We start from the raw sequence: 26,907 nt of genomic DNA on the forward strand, positions 1-26,907 counted from the left end.
TAAAAAATAAATATATATTTAGAGATTTTATTAAAGAATAATATGTAATTGGCATATTTTGTGCTGACATTTAAAACATTCCTTCATGGTAAAGCAAAGAAATTCAGCACACAGCAGATAGCATTACATCCAGAGGTTACGTAAAAACGAAAAGGCTAAATATTTTGTTATTTCATTTCACATAAAGTGCTATACAGTAGTGTGAAACAGGATAATGCAGAGCTTCTCAAAGTGTGGAGCACTGCCTCAGTGCCCCCTCACACATGTTTGCCTCTGTCTCTCCTCTGTCCCTCCTCTGTCTCGCCGCGCTTGACCTGCAAAGGTAAATTTATAAGGTTTTGCTTTTATTTTGGTAACTTTCTGTGTCACTGGAAGAAGAATAAAGTCTAAAGAATAAAGTTTAAAGAATAAAGCCTAAAGAATAAAGCCTAAGATGTACGGCGTAAAGTACCAAAGAAGAAGATCCAGCTCTGGAATAAAGTCTAAAGAATAAAGTCTGGCGGTAATGTAACGCTTGGATACCAACCATCATAAAACACCAAAGGAGAAAAATGAAAATACAAAGGAGGCATGGGTACTCTTTTTTAATCTTCCAAGGGGGCGCGCCAGAAAAGGTCTATTCATAGGCAGGCTTTCACAATAAAGTGAACTGTGAAAAGTAACTGTTATGGACTTTTTCATATTGCTATTTAATTATTATTTTGTTGTATTGGATAATATCTAATCTGCATATGTTGTGCCAATAACATTTAAAACGTTCCTTCATGGTCAAGCAAGCGTTCATCATACAGGATGTGGCATTTCTACCGGAAGTTACGTAAAAATGAAAAGGCTACATATAATATTATTTCATTTCACGTATAATTATTGGCTTTGATTGGACAAAATATAAAGTACTATACAGTAGTGAGAAACAGGATAATGTTTTCATAGTTTTAGTGTTAAACGTGAAACGCTTGCTTTGCACTTTCCCCTCTGCTGCTGGAGGAGCTAGGCACTGTGACACATGTCACCACAAGCTGAGAGCCGAAAACACTGAAACACGGGGCCGGAGAGACACTTTGAAACAAAATGTCTCGACACAGAAATGTCCGAGGTTACAACTATGACGAAGGTAAACATTTAAAACAGTCAATACGCCGCAGGGAGCTCTTAAAACAGTCGAACCTGGATTAGCTACGATGCTAACTAGCTTTGGTCAGTATTGCTCGCTTAGCTGATGTCGTGTCACTTAGGCTTTGATCTCACATTTCCTCTTGTCAATGGAAAAGTTTGCCCCGAAAAAACAGGTTTACATTTCTAATAGAGGAATATTGGTTAGTGATGTCTTAACTACCTAGTAACCTACCCAGTCTGTTTTATGTTTTGCTAATGGGCTGCTGCTAACAATGTTGCACTGTTTACGTTTCCTAACCAATGAAAATACTCTTTCGTCAACGCAAACCATGAATGAACGTAGTATTTCTTCTTCTTCTTCTTCTTCTCTGGTGATTCACGTTCTTCACGTACATGGAAATAACACTTCATTTGTGTTTTTTAGACTTGGATGATGATGACATGTTCGGGCAATCTGTAGAGGATGACTACTGCATTTCTCCAGCAACAGGTTTGTGTTGAGTGATTTTAGTTCACAGATCACATGTTCAAAATAACATAATAACGAAATGACTGAATCTTGCTGCAGCAAATCAGTTCATTTATTCAAGGCGAGAACTGCAGGCCCCAAAGGAGGAGACGTTAGAGGAGGAAGAATGTGAAGATGATGATGATGTTCCTATGTCTCCTTCAGTCAGCCACAACCTGGACCCTCTCGATCAAGGTGTGACAAAGTCTTCACTGCATTTGGAACATTTATTTATAGATTCATAAATATTCATTCATTTATAGATGAGTAAAAATACTTTTGCTTCTAAAATTGTCACTTTTATTTTTATAAGTTTGTACGATTATATTGTGACCTGAATAATCACGATTATCGATTAACCTTAACATCTAAACAACCGTCCAACCCTTGTCAAAAATCAAAATTTTCTTTTAATACACTTTTTATGTTTTAGTTTATCTGTACTTATCACATAAACTTAACTCTGAGATGATGTCAAGCTTGAGTTGGAACAAAAATTATGCCACGGTGAAATTCTTTACAGTTTAAGAAATTCTATACATTTTAATACTAAACTTACTGATATCTGTAGTCGATCAATGTCGCAATACCTACCAAAGCATTACTTTGTATCGTAACAAATTAATTATCACTCATCACTATTTATAACAGTGCAATAACAGATTGTTGCCCTCTTCTAGCCAAGTTGTATTCGTGTCTGGATCACATGCGGACGGTGCTGGGCGACGCAGTGCCTGAAGCGGTCCTGACTGAAGCTGCTGTGAAGCATAGATTTGACCCACAGAAGGCACTGGATGCAGTTCTGTCCGGAGAGTCCAAAATGGAGACGGCTCCCGAGAGTACCAGCGAAGATGTGGCACGAGTTAGTGTGGACATGGCACCTCTACCACAGAGAGTCAAGAGAGAGTCCACCTCTGAGAAAGGTACACCCAAGGAGAAAACCATCTGCAAGTTTATAAATCAATTGCTATATGTTGTTTTGTAACTTTATATAACATGATTACAATCCATTTTAATCACTAGTAATAGTCCGATATGAATTTCTCAGCCAATACACATTTTTAAGGCTTCCTTGCTCTTCTATTTCCATTTTAACTCATTTGTCACTTTAACAAAACACACATGATTCTCTGAGGACAAACTGGGAATGACACATGATCACGCAGACTGTGGCATCTTGGATATGATTATTATAAAAAATGTCTATATCAGATCATTATCGAGGGAAAAACTGTCCAATATCACCAATATCGATATATTGACTATTATCTATTTAGAAGTATTAATCGTATGGATATAAAATATGCATTCAAATCGATTAACAAGGTGCCTTCTTGTTTCTTTTGTTTTGTTTGATTGATCTGCCGTTTCACGTTCACTCGCGGGTCCTTTCCTTGTCCTCTGCTTCTCATCAACTGCGATGGGCTTTTGTTAAGGTAAGGAGCCTTCTTGTCTTCCTCTCACATTTATATGTCGCTTGGACCCAAACACACACCTATCGTACGACCCACAACAAGTGGCCTGTCGCCTAGTTTATTAGGAAAACTCTCTGAAAGTCAAAGTGTCGGCGCGGTGATGGGCAGCGGTCCAAGCCTGGCACAGCTCATGTCTGATCACGCAATAACTCAAGGCTCGAGTCCGAGTGGTTCCTCTTTAGGCACATCGCCATCGCTAATGTCAAATCCCAGCAGTCTCTCATTAGGAACTTTAGCGTCTTTAAATATGTCGTCCTCTCCAAATACTTCCGCCCCTTCACTCCTCACGGTCTCCTTGAACACTTTGTCACTGGCCAACCACAAGCCCACTACAACAACCCTGTCTCTAACTCCACCTGCCGGTTTCTCAAGTCTTTCCTCTCTTTCACAAAACAACAATAACGAAGTCGGATGCAATCGTTTGATGGGAGATTCAAAGTCGGGTCTATCGTTGGCAGGTTTGATTCAAGAGCACTCAAATCGGAGCCCCCAAAATGTCAATATCGTCTCCGTGCCACATAGTAACCTGTCGTTTGGGAAGAGTTTAGTTTCTCCTGCACTCTCCCTTTCCGAGCTGGCATCACGACACCAAAACAAAAATGCCATCACGCACAGCACTGAACCAGTTACCTCAACGTCCTCATCCACGTGTGGCCTAGTCTCCCTGTCCGATTTGGGGGTAAAACGACGAAAAGAAAGCAAGCCGGTATTAACTCTTGGCACAAACTTTGAATCAAATGCACTTCAGCAGCAACTGAGCCTTTCCGAGTTGCTTGCTGTACCACAGGCAGCAGCAGCAGAGCCCAAAGGCAAAACCTCACCCACCTCAAATGGGTCACAATACTCCCTCGGGCAGCTGCTCTCACCAGCTCAACCAGAAGAGACAAGCATCACGCTGCGAATGGGAGGGAAGTGTAATGACGACCACAGACCACAAAAATCGGCAAAGGTCCCTCAGCTGATTGATCTGGGAGCGCTTATTTCTCAACCGCACGAACTCGGACAACGCCATTTCGACACCAACCTGCCTTCACCTGCCTCGTCCCCTTCAGGCTTAGGACTTGATTCGTCAGTTTTTGCGAAACCCTCACTATTTGCCCTGACGCTGTCTTTCCGGAGTCGCCAGAAAACAAAAGGGAGGATTTTGGCGGGCAAAATGAAACAGCAATATGCCAGACGACTGAAGATTGTGTCTACTGAAGGCCTTACTCCATTTCTGTTTGATACACCTTCGCCAGATGACATTGTTCGGGCCAACCAGAGCAAGGCTTTTACCAGGTAGAGAGGGAAGCTTATCAGTACTTCAGCTTCAGCACTCTCAGGGTATAAACACTGTATTATGTGTTCGTCTATCAAAGAGAACAGAAATATGAAGGACCAAAACATGAATGATACAAGCATTACTATTGTATGTGATATCCAATTCCACTATTTCTTTTTAACACTTAACATATTTTAAACAAGTTTTATGACTTTTTATTTTTTTAAACATAGAAGCATGTGCATGGCCTCTTTTCTTGCTCACAAAAGCTTTGAACTTGACAAAAGGAGGTTGAATTTGCAGGTGTGCAGCAGCCATTGGAATATGGATCGGTTTAACCATTGTGCTGGTTTACTGCTGACACTTTGGTTTTGGGGACACCTGGAGAGTTTCCCATGAGCAAACGGAACAAAATGTATGCATTTCTAAACACAGACTGAAAAGTGGTCTTTTTTTATCACATGATGTAAATAAATTAATTAAATGAGTGTATTAGTGTTTCTAACTAGTTTTGTTTTAGCGCTTTTTACTATGTTTTCCTTTTTTGAATATATATATATATAATATTATATTATATTATATTTTTGGGCAATTCTATTGTCCGATTCTATAGGAGTCTATTGTTCGATTGAGAAGAATCGTTCTAACTTCCTGGGCAAGCGTAGCGACCAGAGCAAAGTGAACAGAACCTTCTGGGTTAAACAGCATGAGGCAGTGTACTGAATACAAGTCACACAGTTTAGACTCGTTCCTGGAGTTTGTTTCCTTGGCTTGTCTGTCGGGATGCTTTTGTGAGGAGGGATCTACAGTAACATTAACCCTGTGTTAATAGTTTGGTTTGTCCAGCTGTAGATGAGTCCTTTACTTTCAGACACCAGAGTGTGGGTTTAGGCAGGAAGCTGCACTTTAGGAGAAAATGTCACCTCAAACACACAGCAGCCAATAAGCTTAGATGGAGCGCAGCCGGTCTTCAACACCTACGTAGGAAAATCTGATCATGTCTCTCGGCTTTCACAGCTCTGTCAAAGGCCCTTGCAGATCAAATCATTGTGTGACTTACAAGCAGCATGTCTCTGCAGAGAGAACTTGCACAAAATCTGTTTTGTGGTATCACAACTGGAAAATGTAATTTTACATTTTCTGTCATGCTTTCTGATGCAATAATTTAGTAATACCTCTGGATACCGTTGTAATCTAATCATCAATGATTAATCATAGTTGTATTTTGATGATCGTCATCCAGACTAAACAGACTGTACCATTAGGAAAATACCTTTTAAAAACATTTCTTATACAACACAGACTGTCAAAAGTGTCCAAAAATAATAAATAATGTCTGATTTTGATCAATAATACACCTTTTTTTGTAAATGTTTTCTATCTAGAAGTTGTCAGTCACCATATTTCCACTTTTTCAACCATTTAGAACGCAGCAGCTTCCAGGCAGGTGCTGTCCATTCATTTACAGTTTCTGGTTGCAGGCCAAGTGTCTTAGGCTGGATATTAATACCTCACAATACAATACATATTGCCAAGAAGTCTGTCATGATATATTGCAGTATTCATATTTTGAGTACAGTGCTAGAAACAGCTGATCCTACACTCTGGGCAGATCAAAATATCCCAATTTAAATGTTCATGAAAAGTGGGATTTAGAGTTGTTTTGTTTATAGTTTTTTTCCAACCATAATTGAGGTTCACAGTTTGTGCTGTCAGTGAGTATTTTTGAAAAGGACCAACCTGGTGAACTCTTTTCTTTATACATCTTTTCTCTATAAGGGTTTTTAAATATACAGGCATACATGTGTTTATTATGTAATTCAAAGTGCTTTACAGAACAGGAAAAGATTAAAATCACAATTTTTCAGATAAAAAACATTCATTTTGAAAAGAAGAGTGCGTAAAAAATCCAGTAATACGCACAGCTGAACAGACCTGTTTTTAGCTAGGATTTGAACATTGTCAGAGGCCTGTCTCACCGGCTGTTCCAGATTTTAATCACATAAAACTGAAAGATTGATTCCTCATGTTTAGTCCTTACTCTGGCCAGTCTGAGATCCTCAGATCACATAGAACTGTATATTATCGATTACTTCTACAGTATCTAATCCCTGCCATGGTTCATTTCAGTTACATGAATGACACTAATGTAACCACGGCCCCCAGCACATCCTGCTATCTGTCGTCTTTTACTTGCACAACCACTTTTCCTTGACTATTGCTATCCCGTCAGCCACTTGAAAAGGGGAGGGCCCATATTTGCATATCCTGGGCGTACTCTGCTTATCCTATGCTCAGTTGTATCCTGAGGCAAAGGTGTGTGGCTGACTCACCTTGTCTTAGTCAATGCAAGGGTCTCCTGCACCAGAGAAATCCTGGATGGAAGGGCTTGACTGTTTACCTACCACTCTAAGCCCTGTCAAGAGAAACAGTTCACAAGGGCTCCCTGAGGGCAAAAAATGATTAGGTCCAATGAGTTGTTTGCGAAGGGTGGATAGACAACCCAACTTGCCTGATTGTTTAAAAAGCTTAGTTTAGCTTGGTTTGCTTATTTTGTCCCTGGGCAAAATTTGGCACAGAGGGTGGGTGCGTAAACATGTTTCTGGTCATTTGCATAGACTGATCATTGTCTATGCAAACCTAAAGGTGTTGGGGTCAAATCAAATCAAAATTTCTACTATATTTGTAACTTTTATGTTTTAGTATAACTATATTTCTCTTATTAAACATTTTGCCTTTTTTCCCAAGTTTGACAATTTTTGTCAAGTTAATAATATTACTTCCTGGTTTGACATGGGCATAATAGAGGTGTAATTCAACAACTGTTGCCTGGCAGCAATACTGTAAACAAGCTCCAACATCCTTATAAATAGCACAATAGTTATTAGTTGACAAACAATAATACCTTTTTATTTTGTTTAAACCAGGTGTGGGCAATTATTTTCCTCCGAGGATGGGCAGAGGGCCGGCCGGTGATCATTGGTGTGGGAAAAAAAAAATCAAATATTATGGGCTGTATGTGGCCCGCGGGCCATAGTTTTCCCACCCCTGGTTTAAACGGTCAGTTGTGTCAGTGAAGTGTAAATTCAGTTTTTTCACTGGCACGTGGCCTTTTGATGACATGATGGAGGGATTCTGTTTTAGAACTCGGCAGTACTTACTGTATTTTTAACTTTTATTTATTCTTTTTTTTCAACATTTCCTCACAAACTGCAACTTAACAGAAGTAAAACTATGATAAATATTTGCCACAGTTGCTATTCTACCAGGTTCCGTTCATTGTTTTTATGAACAGAATTTCTAGGCAGAGTCAGGGGTCAGCGGGTGTCCGGTTTGGGGACCACAGGATCTCATCTCTGCTGTTTGCAGACGATGTTGTCCTGATGGCTCCATCAAACCCGGACCTGCAACATGCAATGGGACGAATGTAAAGCAGCTGCGCTGAGAATCAGCACCTCCCAAATCCGAGGCCATGGTTCTCAACAGGAAAAAGGTGGCTTGCCCTCTTCAGGTGGGTGGGGAGTCCTTGCCCCAAGTGGAGGAGTTCAAGTATCTTGAGGTCTTGTTCACGAGTGAGTGAAGGATGGAGATTAAAAGGCGGTGGTACGGCTGCAGTGATACAGTGAGTCGGAAGGCAAAGCTCTTGATTGAGGACTGCTGGGAGGCTGGGTGCCCCCTTAGAGATAGGGTGAGGAGCTCAGTCCCATGAAAGGAACTCTGAGTAGCGATGCTGCTCCTCCACATTGAGCCAGCTGAGGTGGCCTGGGAACATATTGAGATGTCCCCGGAGGAGTTGGAAGAGGTGTGTGTGGATGGGGAAGTCTGGGCCCCCTGCTCAGACTGCTACCTCTGCGACACGGCCCTGGATAAAGCGGAAGAGGATGGATGGATGCTATTCTACCAAACTAAGTTATAATTAGAAAAAAACGGGAGAACCTGTCATCTTTAATGTTTATTTTGGTAGATTTTTTAAAACTTGCTGTAAAAAAGTACTTATTTTGGTAATTTGGGTCAGTTCACTAACCAGCTTGAGGGCCAAGAATCAAGTAATGAAGATGTCTGTGTTACTAGCCACTAACTGTCCCTCAGTTAGTGGTGGTGTCTGAAACTGGAAAATGTCATGATCTTTATGCTAAAATGTGTATGTATGTTTTCCAAGAATTGTTTCTACTTTTCACTCAATAATTCCATTCATTGCAGGAATCATTTTTTTTTATCCCACATTGTTCAATAAAATGTATTTTATAGAAAAATCACAACAGCAGTTGCCTCGATGTGTGTGCAATACTGTAAGAATCACAATATTTCAGTTTCCTCCTTGTCAGAACAACAAAACAAACCATCAAAAGACCAAATTAAGCATTTGGGGAAAGCAGAAGGACAAAGTCCTCACATTGCACTCCTGCAGTGCTTTTGTGGTTTTGTAGATCTGTCTAACGCCTCAGTCGAGGTCTGCATTAGGTTAATGTTTTTAATTGACTAAGATTGTATTCGGCTGTGGTACTAAAGGGGAGCCCAGCTGCAGGAAGAACCCTTTTAAAGGTAGTTTCCACGTCCTGTGAATCCACTCCAAAGCCTCTCATGTGTTTGTAATGAATGACTTTATAAATATGAAACTTTTCAGCTGGCAGCTTGAGCTTTCATTGGTGTCAATGTTTCAGAATGACAGGGACTTTTCTTAAGACGCAGCCAGTCATTCAGAAAGCACTGAGGAAAAGAACATCCATTAATAGTTATGTTGAATCACACCACCTCACCCCATTTTCTCTGAGCTGCTTTGAGCCAGTTGGGTGTGAATTTTCACTTGAGTAATGTATAGGAACGTCCTCATCAAAGCATTAAACGGGTGTTTAAAAAAGTGTGCTATTTTTTAAAGGCATTCTATATTCAAAGCAAAGATGTATTCTTAAAATATTATTCATGTGTTAATTCTTTACTATTATTATTTTTATTTTTTTGTTAATAAAAGTGCCCACTGGGGGCAGCACCACAGTTTAGTGGTCCGGTCTTCTGAGCCGGCCTCAGATGTTCCAGATAACAGTAGTCAGATATATTATATTATATTTATGTCAATGTATGTCTTTTATATATATTATGTGAGGTTTTAGTGTGAGGTTTTAGTCTAGAAATATCAGCTTTTACAAATGTAAAAGCTGATATTTCTACACTTTGGTGGGTAATACTCTTTATACAATCACCGTTTTTAGTTATAAGCGACATACACATTTTGCATGTCTTCAAAACAACTTTCACAATATCATGTTTTTTTAATATATATTGCCCTCTGTAATTAACCTAACAACAGAGCTATACTCGACTTAAACCTGGACAAATTCAGGCCTCTATTGGGTTTAATCCAGATCTAAAGTAACACCAGTGCCACACGTGTTTTTTTTATGTTTTTCTTTTCCCAGCATTGAAGATGACAAATGTTTTTTGCTATTTGAACAGTTGGCATCATATTGGCTCTGGATTATTCTTGTTTTTTGTTAATGCAGTCTCAGTGACTCCTGAGATATTGTTAATTTATCATCCCCTTCCTCTGTGGAGTCGACACAAGAATCTTTGCATAAAAAACGTCTTGTCACTGCTCTATTTACGTAAAGGCAAACTGCCACTTCTGAAATTAACCCTTTGAGGACCAGGATGTGAGTGCTTTACAGACGCAGGAGGCTCGGCTCTGCACCTCCTTCTAAATGAATCAGAAACGGGGCTGATATGACTTGTGCCGCTGGCCTTTTGAGACAGGGATGACAAAGCTGTGACCTCAAGTTGCACTGCTACAGAGTCAAGTCACTTATCAGATCGAACTGTGTAATCATCACTTTCTGAAAAACACCCAGCGTGTATAACTATATAACAGTAACCCCGATGAGAGCGGTCATATCAATGAGATATCTCTGCTCTGAATCAAAAGTCAACCAGTCAAATTATTATTAATGTCTTGACACAAATTGCTAAGATAATTAGGACGCAATATGTTTTTAATTGACCTTCTGTCACCGCTGGTGTGAAATGTGAGTACAACAAGGGCTAAAGTAATCTAATAATTCTTCTGGCACATGTTCATCTCGACTAAGCGTTTGTGACATGCTCGGTTATTGTCAGTCTTTGTAATGGAAAAAGTACTTCTCCCTCTTAGTCATTCATCGATATGTTTTATTATTTATTCCGTGTCCTTAGCTAAAAGAGAAGTTTCTCAGAACCAGATGGACCTGGAGGTGGTTCCGAAAGTTGCCCGCATGACCGTCTCTGGAAAGAAGCAGACCATGGGCTTTGACGTGCCGAGGTAACTATGGGGAAAAACTGACTCTTTTACCCCGATATCTTCTAGCGTGCACGTTTTTAACCTCGCTCTGTATCACTTCAGCGCAGAGGAGAACGGCATCGGTGCAGTGCGTAGAGGAGGCAGTCCTGAAAGTGTCGCTGTGACGTCTGCCCCGGAGCCCAAACCGCCGGAGACTCCGTCCAAAGGGAACGGGGACGAGTCCAGCTCAGTCCCGACACCCAGCAAATCCTCAGGGAAAAACCGACAGGGCATCAACGTGAAGGCAGAGCTGGAGAAGAGACAGGGCGGCAAACCACTGCTAAACTTAGTGGTGATAGGTATGAAAAACAGAAGAAGAAGAAACGAAATACGAGAATCGACACTGTTGCAAAGTTTAGTGCATCTTCAAAACAATTCATATTTTAGATACACAAACTTTGAAGGAAAATATAGCAGGTCGTAGCATCTTATTAACTAGATGAATGTAAAGACTGTTAAAAATGATTATTTCTGCACACCAGTGGAGAAAAATTAAGTGTTTTCACCTCCACATTTTCCCATAAGCTGCATGTGTTGTGTTTGCATCAGTGCAGCTTAAGTCGTGGCTGTTTCTCGGCGTCATTGAGCTGTAGCAAAAAGTGACGGCAGTTTCAAAAGTGAAGGGGATTTTAGTTTCCCACAGCCCGCAAGACCTTTCATCTCAGCAAAGTTCTAACCATGCTCCCAGTCAACTCGCTCCCGTTCTGTTTTTTTGTGTTTCGATCTTGACAAACGCTCAAGGTAAAAGAGTTTACTCTGGTCTCCAGGTCACGTGGACGCCGGCAAAAGCACGCTGATGGGACATTTGCTCTATCTCCTCGGTAACGTGAACAAGCGCACCATGCACAAGTACGAGCAGGAGTCCAAGAAGGCGGGAAAGGCCTCGTTCGCTTACGCCTGGGTTCTGGATGAAACCGGCGAGGAGCGGGTCAGGTACGGTCCAAAAGTATCGGAAATGAGTGCGATACGGCCGTTAATCACTGCGATATTGATATTGTGACGTACAGTTTTTACACTGTTACCGGTACATTAAAACTACTTTGTCCATACCGTCGTATACAAGTCAAACTCTGTCACAATTCATTCTTAACAGAGACAAAATCAAGTTTAGACTGAAAAATGATGAATTAAATCGGCTTCAATTCAAGTACATGTCTGTCACCTGGAGGAACTTTGCGTCTTTTGATATATTTTGTTTGTTGCGAAATCGATTTATTGCGTCAACTTTTGCGACGCATTGTGTAGCCCTAACAGAGCTACTCTATAAAACACTCATTCTTATAATTTTATTTAGTTTAGAGACATTATGTTCAAATCAACAGTTCATTGCTTGTGTTTGTGCTGTTTTGGGACTGTGCGTCGCCTTTTACAGTACATTTTACCAGATTTTTTATTTTACTATTTGAATATAGTCCCTCTGTTTGAGACGGTCGTTCCATATTTTGATCGTGTTTGACTTGATTGCGTTTGTGTTCATTCAGGGGAGTGACGATGGACGTGGGGATGACCAAGTTTGAGACAAATTCCAAAGTAGTGACACTAATGGATGCCCCGGGACACAAAGACTTCATCCCCAACATGATCACAGGCGCCGCCCAGGTAACGAGCTCCCTGCTTATGAAAGATGCAGCCATTTAATGATCGTGAACACTGAATATCAAATATGATGGAGAGCCTAGGTGTCTTCCTGTCTACATCCTCCTGAATCTTGCCCCACCCGTCTTCGTGATTTGAAATAATAGTGGTTTTGGGTGTTGGTGTCACAAGTTGTCATTGCGTGCATGGGCGTGTGCGTCTGCTTTTACAGCACTAGTGCAATTTCTCTTTTTACCAAATGACTGTTTGGACTTGTGTGTTGAGTAAATGGTTTCTGGTGCAATATCTGTAAAGTTATCTGCTCTACTTTGAAATCAAATGAGTGAATGTGTTATTTTTCCAGGCTGATGTGGCAGTGATGGTGGTGGATGCGAGCAGAGGAGAGTTTGAGGCGGGTTTCGAGGCCGGGGGACAGACCAGAGAACATGCGCTGCTGGTGCGGTCACTTGGAGTCACTCAGCTGGCTGTGGCTGTCAACAAAATGGACCAGGTCAAAACTTTTATTATAGGTTTTTATGCTTATTCTCAAAACATGAAGAGAGAACGTTGGTATGAATCTGTCTAACGAGCTCTCGCAAACCCTCACAGCGGCAGTATTTACATGCATGAATTGTGTAGTCGTGTGCGCAGTTTTCATAATTATTTTTGGACAGAGCTCAGCGGACGAATTTTGATTTAGCTGCTTTTACAATACACATCATGGGGCAGAAATGAATTGACCTGTTTTTAAGAAGAAAGGGTAATGCAGCGTTCATGTGGTGGAAACAGTATTTGATGTATCCTCGGTCCACTGGTGCTGTACTAAGATAAAAGCACTTTAAACTTAAGCCAAACATAAAATAAATCTCCATTTCACCTAAATTATAAATTGAATTTGCTTTGTTTGGATAGGAACAGAAGCACATTTTTAATTTGTATATTTCCCTATTTGTAAAATGTCCCTATTTTACACTCTTTTATTCTTTACTTTAAAACACTAGTGACTTCAATGTTATAGAGATGTAAACCTGTATATTTTTACATACTTAAATATCAAGTTTTGACAAAATACAGTGTGTTTTTGTGTTTATTTCATGTTTTTAATATTCTGTTAATATTGAAATCCATGTCCCTTGTGTTTGCGTTAAAAACAGGTAAATTGGCAAAAAGAGCGTTTCCAGGACATCACAGCCAAACTGGCCCACTTTCTGAAGCAGGCGGGGTTCAAGGTGAGGTCGACTCTTTAAATCAAATGTTTCCACAGAATGCTTATGGACCTGAAATGACTTAAAACATACACTTTTTTTCAGGAATCTGATGTTTTCTACGTCCCGACCAGCGGTTTGTCCGGAGAGAACCTGACCACGAGGAGCACCGTGTCGGAGCTGACCGCCTGGTACTCGGGGCTTAGTCTTCTGGAGCAGATTGGTAATGAGACTCACCTCTCTTTAAATGTATTATTATAATATTCAATCAAACAGTTGACTAGTCAGGACTATGGTCAGTGTTATAATTTATTTACCACAAATACAGATTTTCTTTTTTTGTTTTTAAATCATAGCTGTTTAGTGGAAAAATGTATTGCCATGATATATTTTGTAGATATTCTTTTTCATTGAATGTTTTTTTCCACAGACGCCTTCAAAGCCCCTCAGAGGTCCGTTGACAAACCTTTCAGACTGTGTGTGTCTGATGTGTTTAAAGGTACATATTCATTGCATTGTGGAAACATTTGTGGTGTTTTTGTGACATGAGTCGTGTCTTTACAGACCAGGGCTCAGGCTTCTGTGTCACTGGAAAGATTGAGGCTGGTTATGTTCAGACTGGAGACCGGATCCTGACCATGCCCCCTAATGAGACCTGCACAGTCAAAGGTACACACCACGGTCACAGCTGCTCGTATACATATTCACTTATACTCTTATACACATGTAAATATATATACATACATACACATACTTGCAGAATACCAGACCTCTCTGCTCTGACCTCACACATGTTCCAGTGGATTGTGGATTTCTCCACATTATGTCACTACAACAATGTGCTGCGTTATATTAAATGAAAATGGAATTTTAAGGAATATTGGAGGATTTTTCGCTGATTTGAGAACTCAAGCGCACTCATTCCGTGCGGAAGCACATAAAAGCCTCGTTGCTACATGTGTGTTTGTTTATTAGCGCGACGGATCGCATCTCTTGTCTCCGTAGATTCCCGTCTCTTCTGAGTCAGCTCGAACTGTCTTTCTCTGTCTTAATTTTGTCCCGTACACTGAGGGAACTACCGGTATATTATGATAGATCCATGTGCTTGGACACCGGGAAACATGCTGCTCTCCTGGGGACGAGCCGCACGCGGCTGCAGGTGAGCGGTAGGTGCGTTTTATGATTGATACGTGGCAGGACTAATCGGCAGTCCACGCCACGAGGAAATGAGACTCAGATTTCGTCCATTACGCCTTTAACTGCACAGTGTAACCTGGGAAACCAAGCTTGTAACCAAGGAAATGAGCAATGGCAATTCTCTGTCTTCATTCACACATGTCCTTCCCTGCTTTAGTCCGGTTAAAATGCAGTGACTTCAGCTCTGTCTTCATTCACACTGCTCTCCCAGGTCAGGCTGCGTGTGTGAATGGGGCTTATGTGACCTGCAGCTATGACATCATTGTCTTTGGCTTCATTCTAATCTAATCCTTCTCTAATAGTTTTTGTTATTTCAAAGATTGCACAATATTTTGTGCATACAACTCTTCAATGCAGTGAGTAATGCCACATTTTGGAAAAGGTTCCGCTGCCTTTTCAGATCCAGGAGGAAAGAGCGGCACCTGAAGGAAGCCTTGACTCCAAAAGAGGGCGCTGGTCTGGAGCCCAAACTGCAGGACAAAGACTCAGACGATTGCTTCCACAGCATATTACATTAAACGGAAAATATTTAGCTGTTACAGTCGGCCTTTGTCGCTCCTTTGATGATCAAAATATGCACAGGAAAAATACGATGGAAATCAGACGAAGAGAGCCCAGGTCAGTCTGAGGACGGAGCCGGGGCACCGGGGCAACTAAAGGACGTGGGGTCAGTCAATGGCACGCGGAGGTCGACGTCATGATTGACATCTAAGCTGGATTCCCCCAAAAATATTGTATAACGGTACTTATTTAGGATTTTACGCAGAGGCCCTACATGACACACTCGATTTTTCACAATTTGAAATCTGCCACTGGAGCAGATTGTTAACTTGAAAGCAGAGAAGGACTTTTAACACGGCACAATACAGCTCATCTGTGCTAGTTCCACCTCAGTTCTTTTTGTTCAGACTCGGTTAAAACAAAGTCAGATTAAAGTCAGTAACAGCTACAGTGTCACTTGAAAGGTATCCATTTCTTATTATCTGATCTTTTTCATTGCTCACATTGATCTATTTATTATCTGGTGCTAATGGTATTCATATTTTGTAAGTTTTATCTGACTTTTTCTGACAAAGTTTCTCTTATTTGTTCTAAATGTGGCTCTTTGTTTTTTGTTTAAATGTTTTTTTTTTTTTTTTATTTATTCCTGATCACAGATTGTTCCAATGTAAAAGTTAAACAGTGTTTGCTTTTTGGATCAGACCCGTTTAGTCCTGGTTTTACTTTTTCAGAACTCTACACATCTAAAGGTGTTAGAGACGTTTCCATTCTCATTTCCTTGATCGTGACGTTTGCTGTTTTCATTAAAATCTGCAACAAATGTCAGAAATGAACAAGATCTTATATTCTCACATGAGTGTAAGCTGAACTCTAGTATCTTGACTGCCCTCTGGTGGAGGCTGATGCACTCGTGTCTTGGCTCTTACAGGAATAACCCTCCACGACGAGCCTCTGGACTGGGCGGCAGCAGGAGATCATGTCAGTCTGACGCTCACAGGGATGGACATCATCAAGATCAAGTACGAGAGGGAAAATAATGCTTAAAGAGTCGTACATGTCTTCATGAACGTTCTCATCTCTGTCGTTCCAGTGTTGGCTGTGTGTTCTGTGATCCCAAGGAGCCGATCCGGAGCTGCACAAAATTCAGAGCGCGCGTTCTCCTCTTCAACATCGAACTCCCGATAACTAAAGGCTTCCCGGTACGTGAGCTTGGAACCTGCTGCTGCTGTTGCTGTCAGAGAGGACCATTTGTGTTCTACATTGTTGAAATGAAACCACAAAAATCAAAATGTAACTTTAAATCAGACTCGGAACAACTTTGTGTTGATCTACAAGGGAAATACTTGGACAAAGGAGCCCAAAAATACAATACCAGAACAATTCTTCTTTTATGTTCTTTATTTAATAGAGCAATTAAAGGAGATTAAATTGTGAAAAATCAAAGTGATCCATGCACGTTTGAGTAATCTTTATGCTCCTACATTCAAGACAAAATCTAATTTTCCTCAACCCCCCATGCACTTCTCTGTACTTGCTTTGTTATTCCATTTTTTTCTCCTTGATACACGCAGGATCCAGCAGCGTTGCTTTGCCATTTCGACTCAAATAAAATAAATCAAGTGCTTGGGGCGTTGTCCGGAGCGTGACACTTTGTTGTGACGACGTTTAAAGGGTTTGGTGGAAATCAGTGCCGCAGAATTGAACCAGAAGTCTGTGGACTGGTTTCTTTTCTTTAGTCTTTTAGATGAGTATTGCAAATTTAAAATTACTGGATTTTCAGCAATGACTTCATATTTTGGGACAATCATTTTGGGGAAAGTTGTTTGAATATTTAGATATAACCGGTCTTGTTTGTGTTCAGGTTCTGCTGCATTACCAAACAGTCAGTGAACCCGCCACCATCAAGAAGCTGGTCAGTGTTTTACATAAGAGCAGTGGGGAAGTCCTCAAAAAGAAGCCGAAGTAAGAAGTGTTTTTTTCTCCCTCAAATGCTGAGAGTGGACATGGCTGACCTCATGTGTGTGTGTTTGAGGTGTCTGAGCAAAGGCATGAACGCCATCGTGGAGCTGCAGACGCACAGACCCGTGGCACTGGAGCTGTACAAAGACTTCAAAGAGCTGGGCCGCTTCATGCTGCGCTACAGCGGCTCCACCATCGCAGCAGGCGTCGTCACCGAGGTAACGCCAGGACAACTTACAACTGTTTATTACTTTAGTATTACACCAGGCCCAGCAGATATGTGATATGTGCCATTACCATTACTAACTTGATTTTGAGACCCGGGTGATGCTTCACGATAAAAAATACTCCTGTTTTCTTCAATAAAGTTTCATTTTCAACTCAAAGTAAGAGTCCTTGTGGTCTCTTACTACTTCTTATAAACAGGACTTGGGATTGGTGTTTGGCATTGATTCTCCTTGTATATATTGGCAGTAACAAGCTTAATTATGCTTCATTTCTAAAAGTTATTGACCCCTGTTTGTGTACTCTCCATACATAATGTAGTTACCGTGTATAATTGACATTGTAGATCATGTCGTTTGTGAGTCTTTATTGACAATTTGGCCTCACTATCCTAAAGAGTAACAACGATTATCTTTTTTAAATGCTCGAGGAGGCTTGTATTTATCTTTTGCTTGGAGTTCTCAGTGTTTTATCTCTCTCCACAGATCAGAGAATGAAGATTGCCGGTGTCGGTGCACCTTTGGACTCGTCGCGCAAAACCTCGTCGCAATAACCTAATTAATATCACCGATGTCTCTCAGCGGACGGGGGACGTGACATCTGCTTCACTTGACACCTCCGGTCACCACTAACAGCAATAACGATCATCGGACAAACGTCACAAAACAATTCGGCGCTCGCTTTAAATGAACTGCCTTGGTTAAACTCATTCTCTCTGAGCATTGAGCCTGACTAAGGTTTAGCAGAAATGTTTTCATCATGTTTATATTTACATTTTAACTGTTGCATGGACTTCTGCTGCTTGTGAATGACTTCTAGAATGTCCTCGCAGCCCTCCAGGAGAGATGGTGTAAAGATACTACAGGGAGGAGGCACATACAGCTATGTAAATATGTACTTTAACCAGTGGGCTTATTATGAACAGACACTTTTTACCCCAGAGATACAATTAAATGACCGGTATCAAGACTCTACTTGAAGACTATTTCAAGATCAGCTGTATTTCTGTTTCTTTGAATGTCGATGAAAAACAAGACTACAACATGATCTTGATTACACCAATCATGTTCTTTTTGTCCTTTTTTTCTTTATAAAGAGTGAATAATGTGAATTAGATAAAGTGCTACACAGAGACCGAGACAACCATAATAATCAGAAACAAAACATAACTAAAAGAATAAACGCTCAGTTCATTTGACTTATCCTAAAAAACACCATAAGCGATACACTCATACAATAGCAATCAATAAATACAAAAGATACAGAGCCACAAAATAAACGTGTGGCAGAAGACAGAAAGAATGTTTTCAGTTTGGGGAAAATACCAGCTAAATGTCAAACTATATCTAAATGTTTATAAGTACTGTATTGTCAAACTAATGCTGGGTGACGTAATCTTGTTTGTCTGCCCAGGCGCAATAGAGAATGCGGCCACAAGAGGTCAGTGTTCTGTCAAATTAGATCAGATTTAAACAATATTGAAAATGATCATATGAATACACGTCAGAACAGTGGGAGCTTTTCAATCAGAGGCTCTTTTGACCACGATTAAATGCTCGGTGGATCGACTCTACCAGCATTGTGTACCGTCTGGGAGTGAGTAAATGGGCAAGACACTTCACCTATAACCTGTGTTGAGTGGTGTGGTCTGTGAGTGTAGATGCAGCCACATCTGAGAAGGGAATGGTTACATCTGACTAGAAAATGACTTTGATTGTCTATTAATGTGGTAGTAGAAGTAGTAGTAGAAGTAGAAGTAGTAGTAGTAGTAGTATAAGTAGTAGTAGTATAAGTAGTAGAAGTAGAAGTAGTAGTGGGCCAGAGCAAAACTAATTCACATCTACTTCAAAACTCTTCTCTAAATCAACACATCTTCACAAAGGGTCAAAACGTCCCTATGTCAGTCCTCCAGGCACTGCCCAGTTTACCAGCTCTAGTTGAAATGTGGTTTTGTGTGTTTTAAGCACCATTAGATCTGAAAACTCTAAACACAGGCGGGTAATGGGCTCAGTGACGTCATTAGCCTCTATAAGACGCACTGCCCTGTCCCAAGGAGCAACACGACTCTGTTTGAACCGTTTTCCACCACAAATCTGCAAATGACCCTATAGTTTGCACTAAAACAGCCACCAACGAGTAGGAAAAGCACATGATGCGTTCAAAAACAACACCTAGTCCCACTTTAAAGACTGTGACGTGCAGAAAGCGAGAGATCAGCTGTGAAAACTCTGCAGAGATCACAGATGCATGTTCAGGGTCTCAGGGGGACACATTGTGATGCGAACTGACCATGTTGATTGATTCTGATTCTGCAACTTATTCACAATGTGGCTTTATAATCGAGACTGCCTCAAACGCGCGCGCTCTGGGAATGATTGATCTCACTCTTTGAACTCGTTGCGTTAGAGTGAAGTCTTTCTTTTTCTCTCTTTCTCTCCGGAAGTCCTCTGTCCTGTTGCAACTGTGCGCTTTTACTCTCTTTTTGAGCTGTTATTCTCTTCTCTCACACAACATGGCCGTGACATCGCAGAAAGCCCCTTTTCTGATTCTGGACAATTTCATCGGAGGTGAATTTGTTCCATGCGACAAACACATCGACTCGTACGATCCGTCCACCGGAGAGGTTTACTGCAGAGTCCCGGACAGTGGAGCCGAGGAGGTGGGCCCCGGAGCGCCAGCAGGGGCCAGCAGGGCCTAAATGAACAGGAGACACAACAGTCAAGCGTTAGTCAAAGGCCTCACGCTAATTATTACTCTTTAGGCTGTAATTGCATGTTTTCTCATGAGTTTTCTTGCTAAGTTTGGCAAAAAAAAAAGTCCCAGTCGGCTGATGGATATAATATATGAGTCTATATTAAAATATTGTTGGCCTGTCTACTAATTACTACCTCACTAATTAATGCTAAGAGAAGTGAAAGAGGTCAAGAGCCATGGATCAAAATAATGACCTTCATACTTCCAAGTCAATCAGTGATCTCATGTTCTCATGTTGTTCTCATGTTCTCATGTTGTTCTCATGTTGTTCTCATGTTGTTCTCATGTTCTCATGTTGTTCTCATGCTGTTCTCATGTTGTTCTCATGTTCTCATGTTGTTCTCATGCTGTTCTCATGTTGTTCTCATGTTCTCATGTTGTTCTCATGTTGTTCTCATGTTGTTCTCATGTTCTCATGTTGTTCTCATGTTCTCATGTTGTTCTCATGTTGTTCTCATGTTGTTCTCATGTTCTCATGTTGTTCTCATGTTGTTCTCATGTTCTCATGTTGTTCTCATGTTGTTCTCATGTTGTTCTCATGTTGTTCTCATGTTCTCATGTTGTTCTCATGTTGTTCTCATGTTGTTCTCATGTTGTTCTCATGTTCTCATGTTGTTCTCATGTTGTTCTCATGTTCTCATGCTGTTCTCATGTTGTTCTCATGTTGTTCTCATGTTCTCATGTTGTTCTCATGTTCTCATGTTGTTCTCATGTTGTTCTCATGTTCTCATGTTGTTCTCATGTTGTTCTCATGTTGTTCTCATGTTGTTCTCGTGTTGTTCTCATGTTCTCGTGTTGTTCTCATGTTGTTCTCATGTTGTTCTCATGTTGTTCTCGTGTTGTTCTCATGTTCTCGTGTTGTTCTCGTGTTGTTCTCATGTTGTTCTCATGTTCTCATGTTGTTCTTGTGTTGTTCTCGTGTTGTTCTCATGTTGTTCTCATGTTCTCATGTTGTTCTCATGTTGTTCTCGTGTTGTTCTCGTGTTGTTCTCATGTTCTCATGTTGTTCTCATGTTGTTCTCGTGTTGTTCTCGTGTTGTTCTCATGTTGTTCTCGTGTTGTTCTCATGTTGTTCTCGTGTTGTTCTCATGTTGTTCTCATGTTCTCATGTTGTTCTCATGTTGTTCTCATGTTCTCATGTTGTTCTCATGTTGTTCTCATGTTGTTCTCATGTTCTCATGTTGTTCTCATGTTCTCGTGTTGTTCTCATGTTGTTCTCGTGTTGTTCTCATGTTGTTCTCATGTTGTTCTCGTGTTGTTCTCGTGTTGTTCTCATGTTGTTCTCATGCTGTTCTCATGCTGTTCTCATGTTGTTCTCATGTTGTTCTCATGTTGTTCTCATGCTGTTCTCATGTTGTTCTCATATTCTCATGTTGTTCTCATGTTGTTCTCATGGTCTCATGTTGTTCTCATGTTCTCATGTTGATCTCATGTTCTCATGTTGATCTTGTGTTTTCATGTTGTTCTCATGTTGTTCTCATGTTGTTCTCATGTTGTTTTCATGTTGTTCTCATGTTGTTCTCATGCTGTTCTCATGCTGTTCTCATGTTGTTCTCATGTTGTTTTCATGTTGTTCTCATGTTGTTCTCATGTTGTTCTCATGTTGTTCTCATGTTGTTCTCATGTTGTTTTCATGTTGTTCTCATGTTGTTCTCATGTTGTTTTCATGCTGTTCTCATGTTGTTCTCATGTTGTTCTCATGTTGTTCTCATGTTGTTCTCATGCTGTTCTCATGCTGTTCTCATGCTGTTCTCATGTTGTTCTCATGTTGTTCTCATGCTGTTCTCATGTTGTTCTCATGCTGTTCTCATGTTGTTTTCATGTTGTTCTCATGCTGTTCTCATGTTGTTTTCATGTTGTTCTCATGCTGTTCTCATGTTGTTCTCATGTTGTTCTCATGTTGTTCTCATGTTGTTCTCAAGTTGTTCTCATGTTGTTCTCATGTTGTTTTCATGTTGTTCTCTTGTTGTTCTCATGTTGTTTTCATGTTGTTCTCATGTTGTTCTCATGTTGTTTTCATGTTGTTCTCATGCTGTTCTCATGTTGTTCTCATGCTGTTCTCATGTTGTTCTCATGTTGTTCTCATGCTGTTCTCATGCTGTTCTCATGTTGTTCTCATGTTGTTCTCATGTTGTTCTCATGCTGTTCTCATGTTGTTCTCATGTTGTTCTCATGTTGTTCTCATGTTGTTCTCATGTTGTTCTCATGCTGTTCTCATGTTGTTCTCATGTTGTTCTCATGTTGTTCTCATGCTGTTTTCATGTTGTTCTCATGCTGTTCTCATGTTGCTCTCATGCTGTTCTCATGCTGTTCTCATGTTGTTCTCATGTTGTTCTCATGTTGTTCTCATGCTGTTCTCATGTTGTTCTCATGTTGTTCTCATGTTGTTCTCATGTTGTTCTCATGTTGTTCTCATGTTGTTCTGCTGTTGTTCTGCTGCTTCTTTCTTTTTGTTTTCCTCTTTGTTTGACTGTTTTTCTGGTGCTTTTATTATGGGCCCTGTATTTTAGCTGCAACGTGAAGCACTTTCTAACTGGTCTTTTACAAAAGCGCTTTAAAATAAGTTAAAGTTTATGATTATAATTATTGCTCTTCTTGTTAATACAAAAACATTCATGCTAAAAATACATAAATAGTTGTTAACATGTTTTGAGAAATAATGAAATAATGATAGAAAATACAGTCTTCAAAGAAATTGTATTGAATGAAGTTTATGAATATATTTTTGCAGTTAAAGTAGAGTCAAAGAGTTCCCAGCATTCCTATACCCAAACCCATCATCCTGCATGGATCTGTAACAGCTTTTGAACCATGACATATTTGTGCATGTTTTGTGTTTTGCAGGTGGAAGCAGCCGTAAAAGCAGCTCAGAAGGCCTTTCCTGAGTGGTCGTCTCACAGCCCGGAGCAACGCGCTCAGATCCTCAACAAACTGGCCGACCTGATCGAGGAGCAACTGTCTGAGTTTGCTCAGGCCGAATCCAGAGACCAAGGTCCAGTTCAAGAGGTGTATTTAGATGTGGGCGGGATGTCGAAATGTACCGTATTTTCCGGACTATAAGTTGCACCGGCCAAAAAATGCATAAAAGAGAAGAAAAAACATATTTATGTCGCACTGGAGTATGAAATGCGGTTGCAAGTGTGAAAATAACAAATAATATCACATATAAGTCGCTCCGAAGTATAAGTATATAAGTATAAGTCGCACCCGGGCCAAAACTATGAAAAAAGGTGCGACTTATAGTCCGGAAAATACGGTATGATGTATGGAAGGTAGTTTTGTAGATTTGAATATTGTGTATAGCTTTTATAGTAAAAATAAAAATGTTGTGTTATAAACTTTCGAATAAGAGTATAACATTATATTTCTGCTCTTTTCTTAAACATTTTGCAGACGTTTCACATTTGTCTGATAATTAAACCTGAACAAATAAGTTTTAAAGACACATTTTTGCACATTTCTGTTGGATTGACAAAATATCATCTAAATATCGCTATCAAAATACTCAAAGAAATTAACAAGATATGCGTTTTTGTCAATATTGCCCACCGCTAGATGTATTATGTGTGTAAAAAAAAAAGGTAAAATGATGGACAAAAATTAACAATATTTAATGTTCTAGGTAAAACTGTGACATTTGCCAGAACTGTGGATATTCCCCGATCTGCGCACAACTTCCGCTTCTTTGCCTCGTCCGTTCTCCACCAGACCACGGACTGCAGTCAGATGGATCACCTGGGCGTCCTAAACTACACCATCCGCTGTCCTGTGGGTGTGGGTGAGAATAAACCACGCTGTCTATGGTGGTGTAAAGGCTCTTATGCTGGTCCTTAGTGGTGTTGTGTTCTGGCAGCGGGTCTGATCAGCCCCTGGAACCTGCCCTTGTACCTTCTCACCTGGAAGATCGCTCCTGCCATCGCCACGGGAAACACTGTGGTGGCCAAACCCAGCGAGATGACGTCCGTGACGGCCTGGATGATGTGCAAGCTCATGCAAAAGGCTGGTAAGGACGGGCCCAAACCTAACATAGCAACACTTTTAGGTGTTTGTGCAGCTTAATAATTTACTTTGGTACTGTATCCATTGAACTTATATATTTAATTTATTGTTGTGTTTTTTTGTTTTTTTTGTTTTTAACAAAAATATGAAAGTCACAGGCAGCAGGGGGCAGTGTATACCAACTAATCATAGCTCCAGCTACATTCATTCTCAAATGCATTCAGTTTACTTCTGATCTTATAATATGTCAATATTCTGCTCCCTCAGCATGGAATAACTTGCAGAAGGTCACGAAACAAAAATAATTGATTTCAATAGTTCAGTTTATGGGAAATGGGATTTATGGTTTGTAAGTGTTTTTAGGGAACATATTTTTGTGATAGTCTAAATGTTATGACTCCCTTAAAAAATTAAGGGAAATCCCATTTGAATGGGACTTTCCAGGTTAAATAAGGTTTTTCAAACAGCACTATTTGCAGTAGTAGCACCTGCTTATGTCTATAAAGTGCAAAGATGCAAAATAATACATGATTCTTCTATTACGCAACTTTTTTGGTCCACCACTGGCATGTCTCCATGAAGATGTTACAGTTAAACTTATGTTCATGGAGACTAACAGGCAAAACCATGAGGCCTTGTTACAGATCCGATCTGTGGAGAGGTAAGAAAGTGTTTGTTTTCTAAATAGATAGGTAAGTTTAATGCCATGCTGTGGAACATTCCTGGGACATAACATCTCCATGGAGACAAGCAGTTGCTCCTAGAGTAATCAGCCAGTGCCTTGCTCTGTGTCCAGGCGTGCCTCCTGGAGTGGTGAACATGGTTTTTGGCACCGGCCCCAGAGCGGGCAATGCTCTGGTGGGTCATCCAGACGTTCCTTTGGTCTCCTTCACCGGCTCCACACTGACGGCTCAGAGAATCACAGAGCGCAGCGCCCCCTACTGTAAGAAACTCTCTCTGGAGCTCGGAGGAAAAAACCCGGCCATTATCTTTGCTGACGCAGACCTGGAGCAGTGCATCGAGACCACTATCCGCTCCAGTTTCTCCAATCAGGTGTGACAATCATCCTGGTGCAGTAGTTTGAATGTCCACATGAGGGCGCTCTGAACACACACCACATACTGGAACACAAGATGGACATGTTATACCTCTGTTTCATTCTGTTTTCAGGGTGAAATCTGCTTGTGCACCAGTAGAATTTATGTTGAAAGAAGCATATTCAAAACTTTTCTGGAGAAGTTTGTGGCTGCTGCAAGAAAGTGGAAGACGGGTGCCCCATCTGACCCCAGCAACAACAACGGAGCATTGATCAGCAAAGAACACCTGGAGAAGGTTTCATACTTCATTTTTGTCATAATTACTTGGCTAACCCAGCAAAAAAACGAGTGATATTTTCATTAAAATATCTGGATTGGAGTGAATCATCGGCGAGTCGTGCCTCCTCCAGATATTGTGGATTCATTCACCATGTGATGAGTCACTGGACACAAAGGCCAAGTGGGAAAAAACAAAAACAGCTTGCTTTTATAACAATAATGAATCCCCAAAACATCCTAAAATAGATCAATCATGTCAGAAGCATAATATAGTGTTGGTTGCAAGTGTAACCTGTGTGTAAAGTAATTATTTGGACTTTAAATGTACAATTGGGGCTGTGGTCGATCAGTGAGTGTCATATTGTATTCACTCATAGATTCTTTGGTCTGAACATGGCCAGACTCAGCTGTTGTAAAGCTGACTGTAACGACGCAATAAATGTGTTGCACATGCTGTTGCAGGTTCGCAGTTTCGTGGCTCTGGCTAAGTCTGAAGGGGGCGTGGTGCACTGCGGCGAGGGCGTGGACGCTCTGGACCTGCCTCCGGCTAACGCTAACGGCTACTTCATGCCGGCCACTGTCATTTCGGGCCTGTCCGACTCCTCCGCGGTGATGCAGGAGGAAATCTTCGGCCCGGTCACCTGCGTCAGTCCCTTCGACACGGAGGAGGAAGCTGTCGCCAAGGGCAACGGGGTGCGCTACGGGCTGGCAGCCACAGTCTGGTCCCGGGACGTGGGTAAGGTGCACCGCATGGCGAAGAGGCTGCAGGCGGGGCTCGTGTGGACCAACTGCTGGCTGGTGCGTGATCTGAATCTGCCTTTCGGGGGCATGAAGAGCTCTGGGGTGGGACGTGAGGGGGGCAAAGACTCCTATCACTTTTTCACCGAGATCAAGAGTGTCACCATTAAGCACTGACGAGCTAAATGCCTCTTGCATCATAGTGTAAATTACAAACCAACTGAGGCTCAAACACATGCTCAGAAATGTGCCGCGGGCTAATAATGTAATCCCAGTTGTAAACATTGAGCTGGATTTTCTCCCTGCGCTTTCTAGTGCTCATTGTATCCAATAAACTGAAGTTATATAAAGTGTTCAAAACTTTATCGGTTCAAAGTAGTTTCAGCGTTCAGGAGATCGTTAAAGCGCTCACACTGGACGATGTTGGAGCGGCCTAGTTTACTTCAACTGTCTGATGTGAAGGGAGAAACCTGACTATAATACACAACTTCAATAATAAATACCGGTAAATTCTTTCAAACTTAATGGAAATGTTGTTATTTTTATGATACGGAAGCATTTTACTACAAGGAGGGTTACCATTGGAAAAGATGTGGGCAGTGATCACTAAATCTACTTTACACTGACTTGAGTAATTTTTTGAGTAATATTTCATTTGAAGTATCAGTACTCTTACTTGAGCCCCACTTCCCACTGTGAGTAAGTCTAAGTGACAAAAGCTTTATCTAAACAACATTAAATGCTTCAAACTTTTAAACCTTATCTCCAGAT

General features: G+C 40.9%; 2 protein-coding genes across 4 annotated transcripts; both read left to right on the top strand.

Moving 5' to 3' along the window:
• The first annotated feature begins 811 nt into the window (after positions 1-811).
• hbs1l (HBS1-like translational GTPase) lies at positions 812-17,870 on the top strand. Of its 3 annotated transcripts, XM_072441868.1 has the most exons (18): positions 882-1,114; positions 1,541-1,606; positions 1,685-1,819; positions 2,305-2,547; positions 10,544-10,649; positions 10,731-10,966; positions 11,435-11,600; positions 12,149-12,266; positions 12,607-12,753; positions 13,397-13,471; positions 13,553-13,670; positions 13,878-13,946; positions 14,012-14,116; positions 16,074-16,164; positions 16,236-16,344; positions 17,007-17,107; positions 17,178-17,322; positions 17,815-17,870. In XM_072441868.1, exons 1-18 carry the CDS (start codon positions 1,072-1,074, stop codon positions 17,824-17,826), a joined length of 2,085 nt encoding a protein of 694 aa, XP_072297969.1. In that variant the 5' UTR covers positions 882-1,071; the 3' UTR covers positions 17,827-17,870. The 3 variants fall into 3 exon arrangements, with proteins under 3 accessions (XP_072297978.1, XP_072297969.1, XP_072297988.1); XM_072441887.1 differs by lacking the exons at positions 882-1,114; positions 1,541-1,606; positions 1,685-1,819; positions 2,305-2,547 and adding an exon at positions 4,081-4,377; XM_072441877.1 differs by lacking the exons at positions 10,731-10,966; positions 11,435-11,600; positions 12,149-12,266; ... (8 more) ...; positions 17,178-17,322; positions 17,815-17,870 and adding an exon at positions 3,066-4,377 and having other exon boundaries at positions 812-1,114.
• A 1,875-nt stretch (positions 17,871-19,745) lies between these two features.
• Positions 19,746-26,478, top strand: aldh8a1 (aldehyde dehydrogenase 8 family, member A1). Its single transcript, XM_072441898.1, has 7 exons — positions 19,746-19,988; positions 22,928-23,075; positions 23,706-23,861; positions 23,937-24,086; positions 24,879-25,135; positions 25,253-25,414; positions 25,861-26,478. Exons 1-7 carry the CDS (start codon positions 19,842-19,844, stop codon positions 26,311-26,313), a joined length of 1,473 nt encoding a protein of 490 aa, XP_072297999.1. The 5' UTR covers positions 19,746-19,841; the 3' UTR covers positions 26,314-26,478.
• Positions 26,479-26,907: the final 429 nt, after the last annotated feature.

This window comes from Eucyclogobius newberryi, unplaced genomic scaffold (genome assembly GCF_026437365.1).
Source record: "Eucyclogobius newberryi isolate DKJ021-1_F unplaced genomic scaffold, fEucNew1.0.hap1 SCAF_1, whole genome shotgun sequence".
In the NCBI taxonomy this organism is placed as follows: Eukaryota; Metazoa; Chordata; class Actinopteri; order Gobiiformes; family Gobiidae; genus Eucyclogobius; species Eucyclogobius newberryi.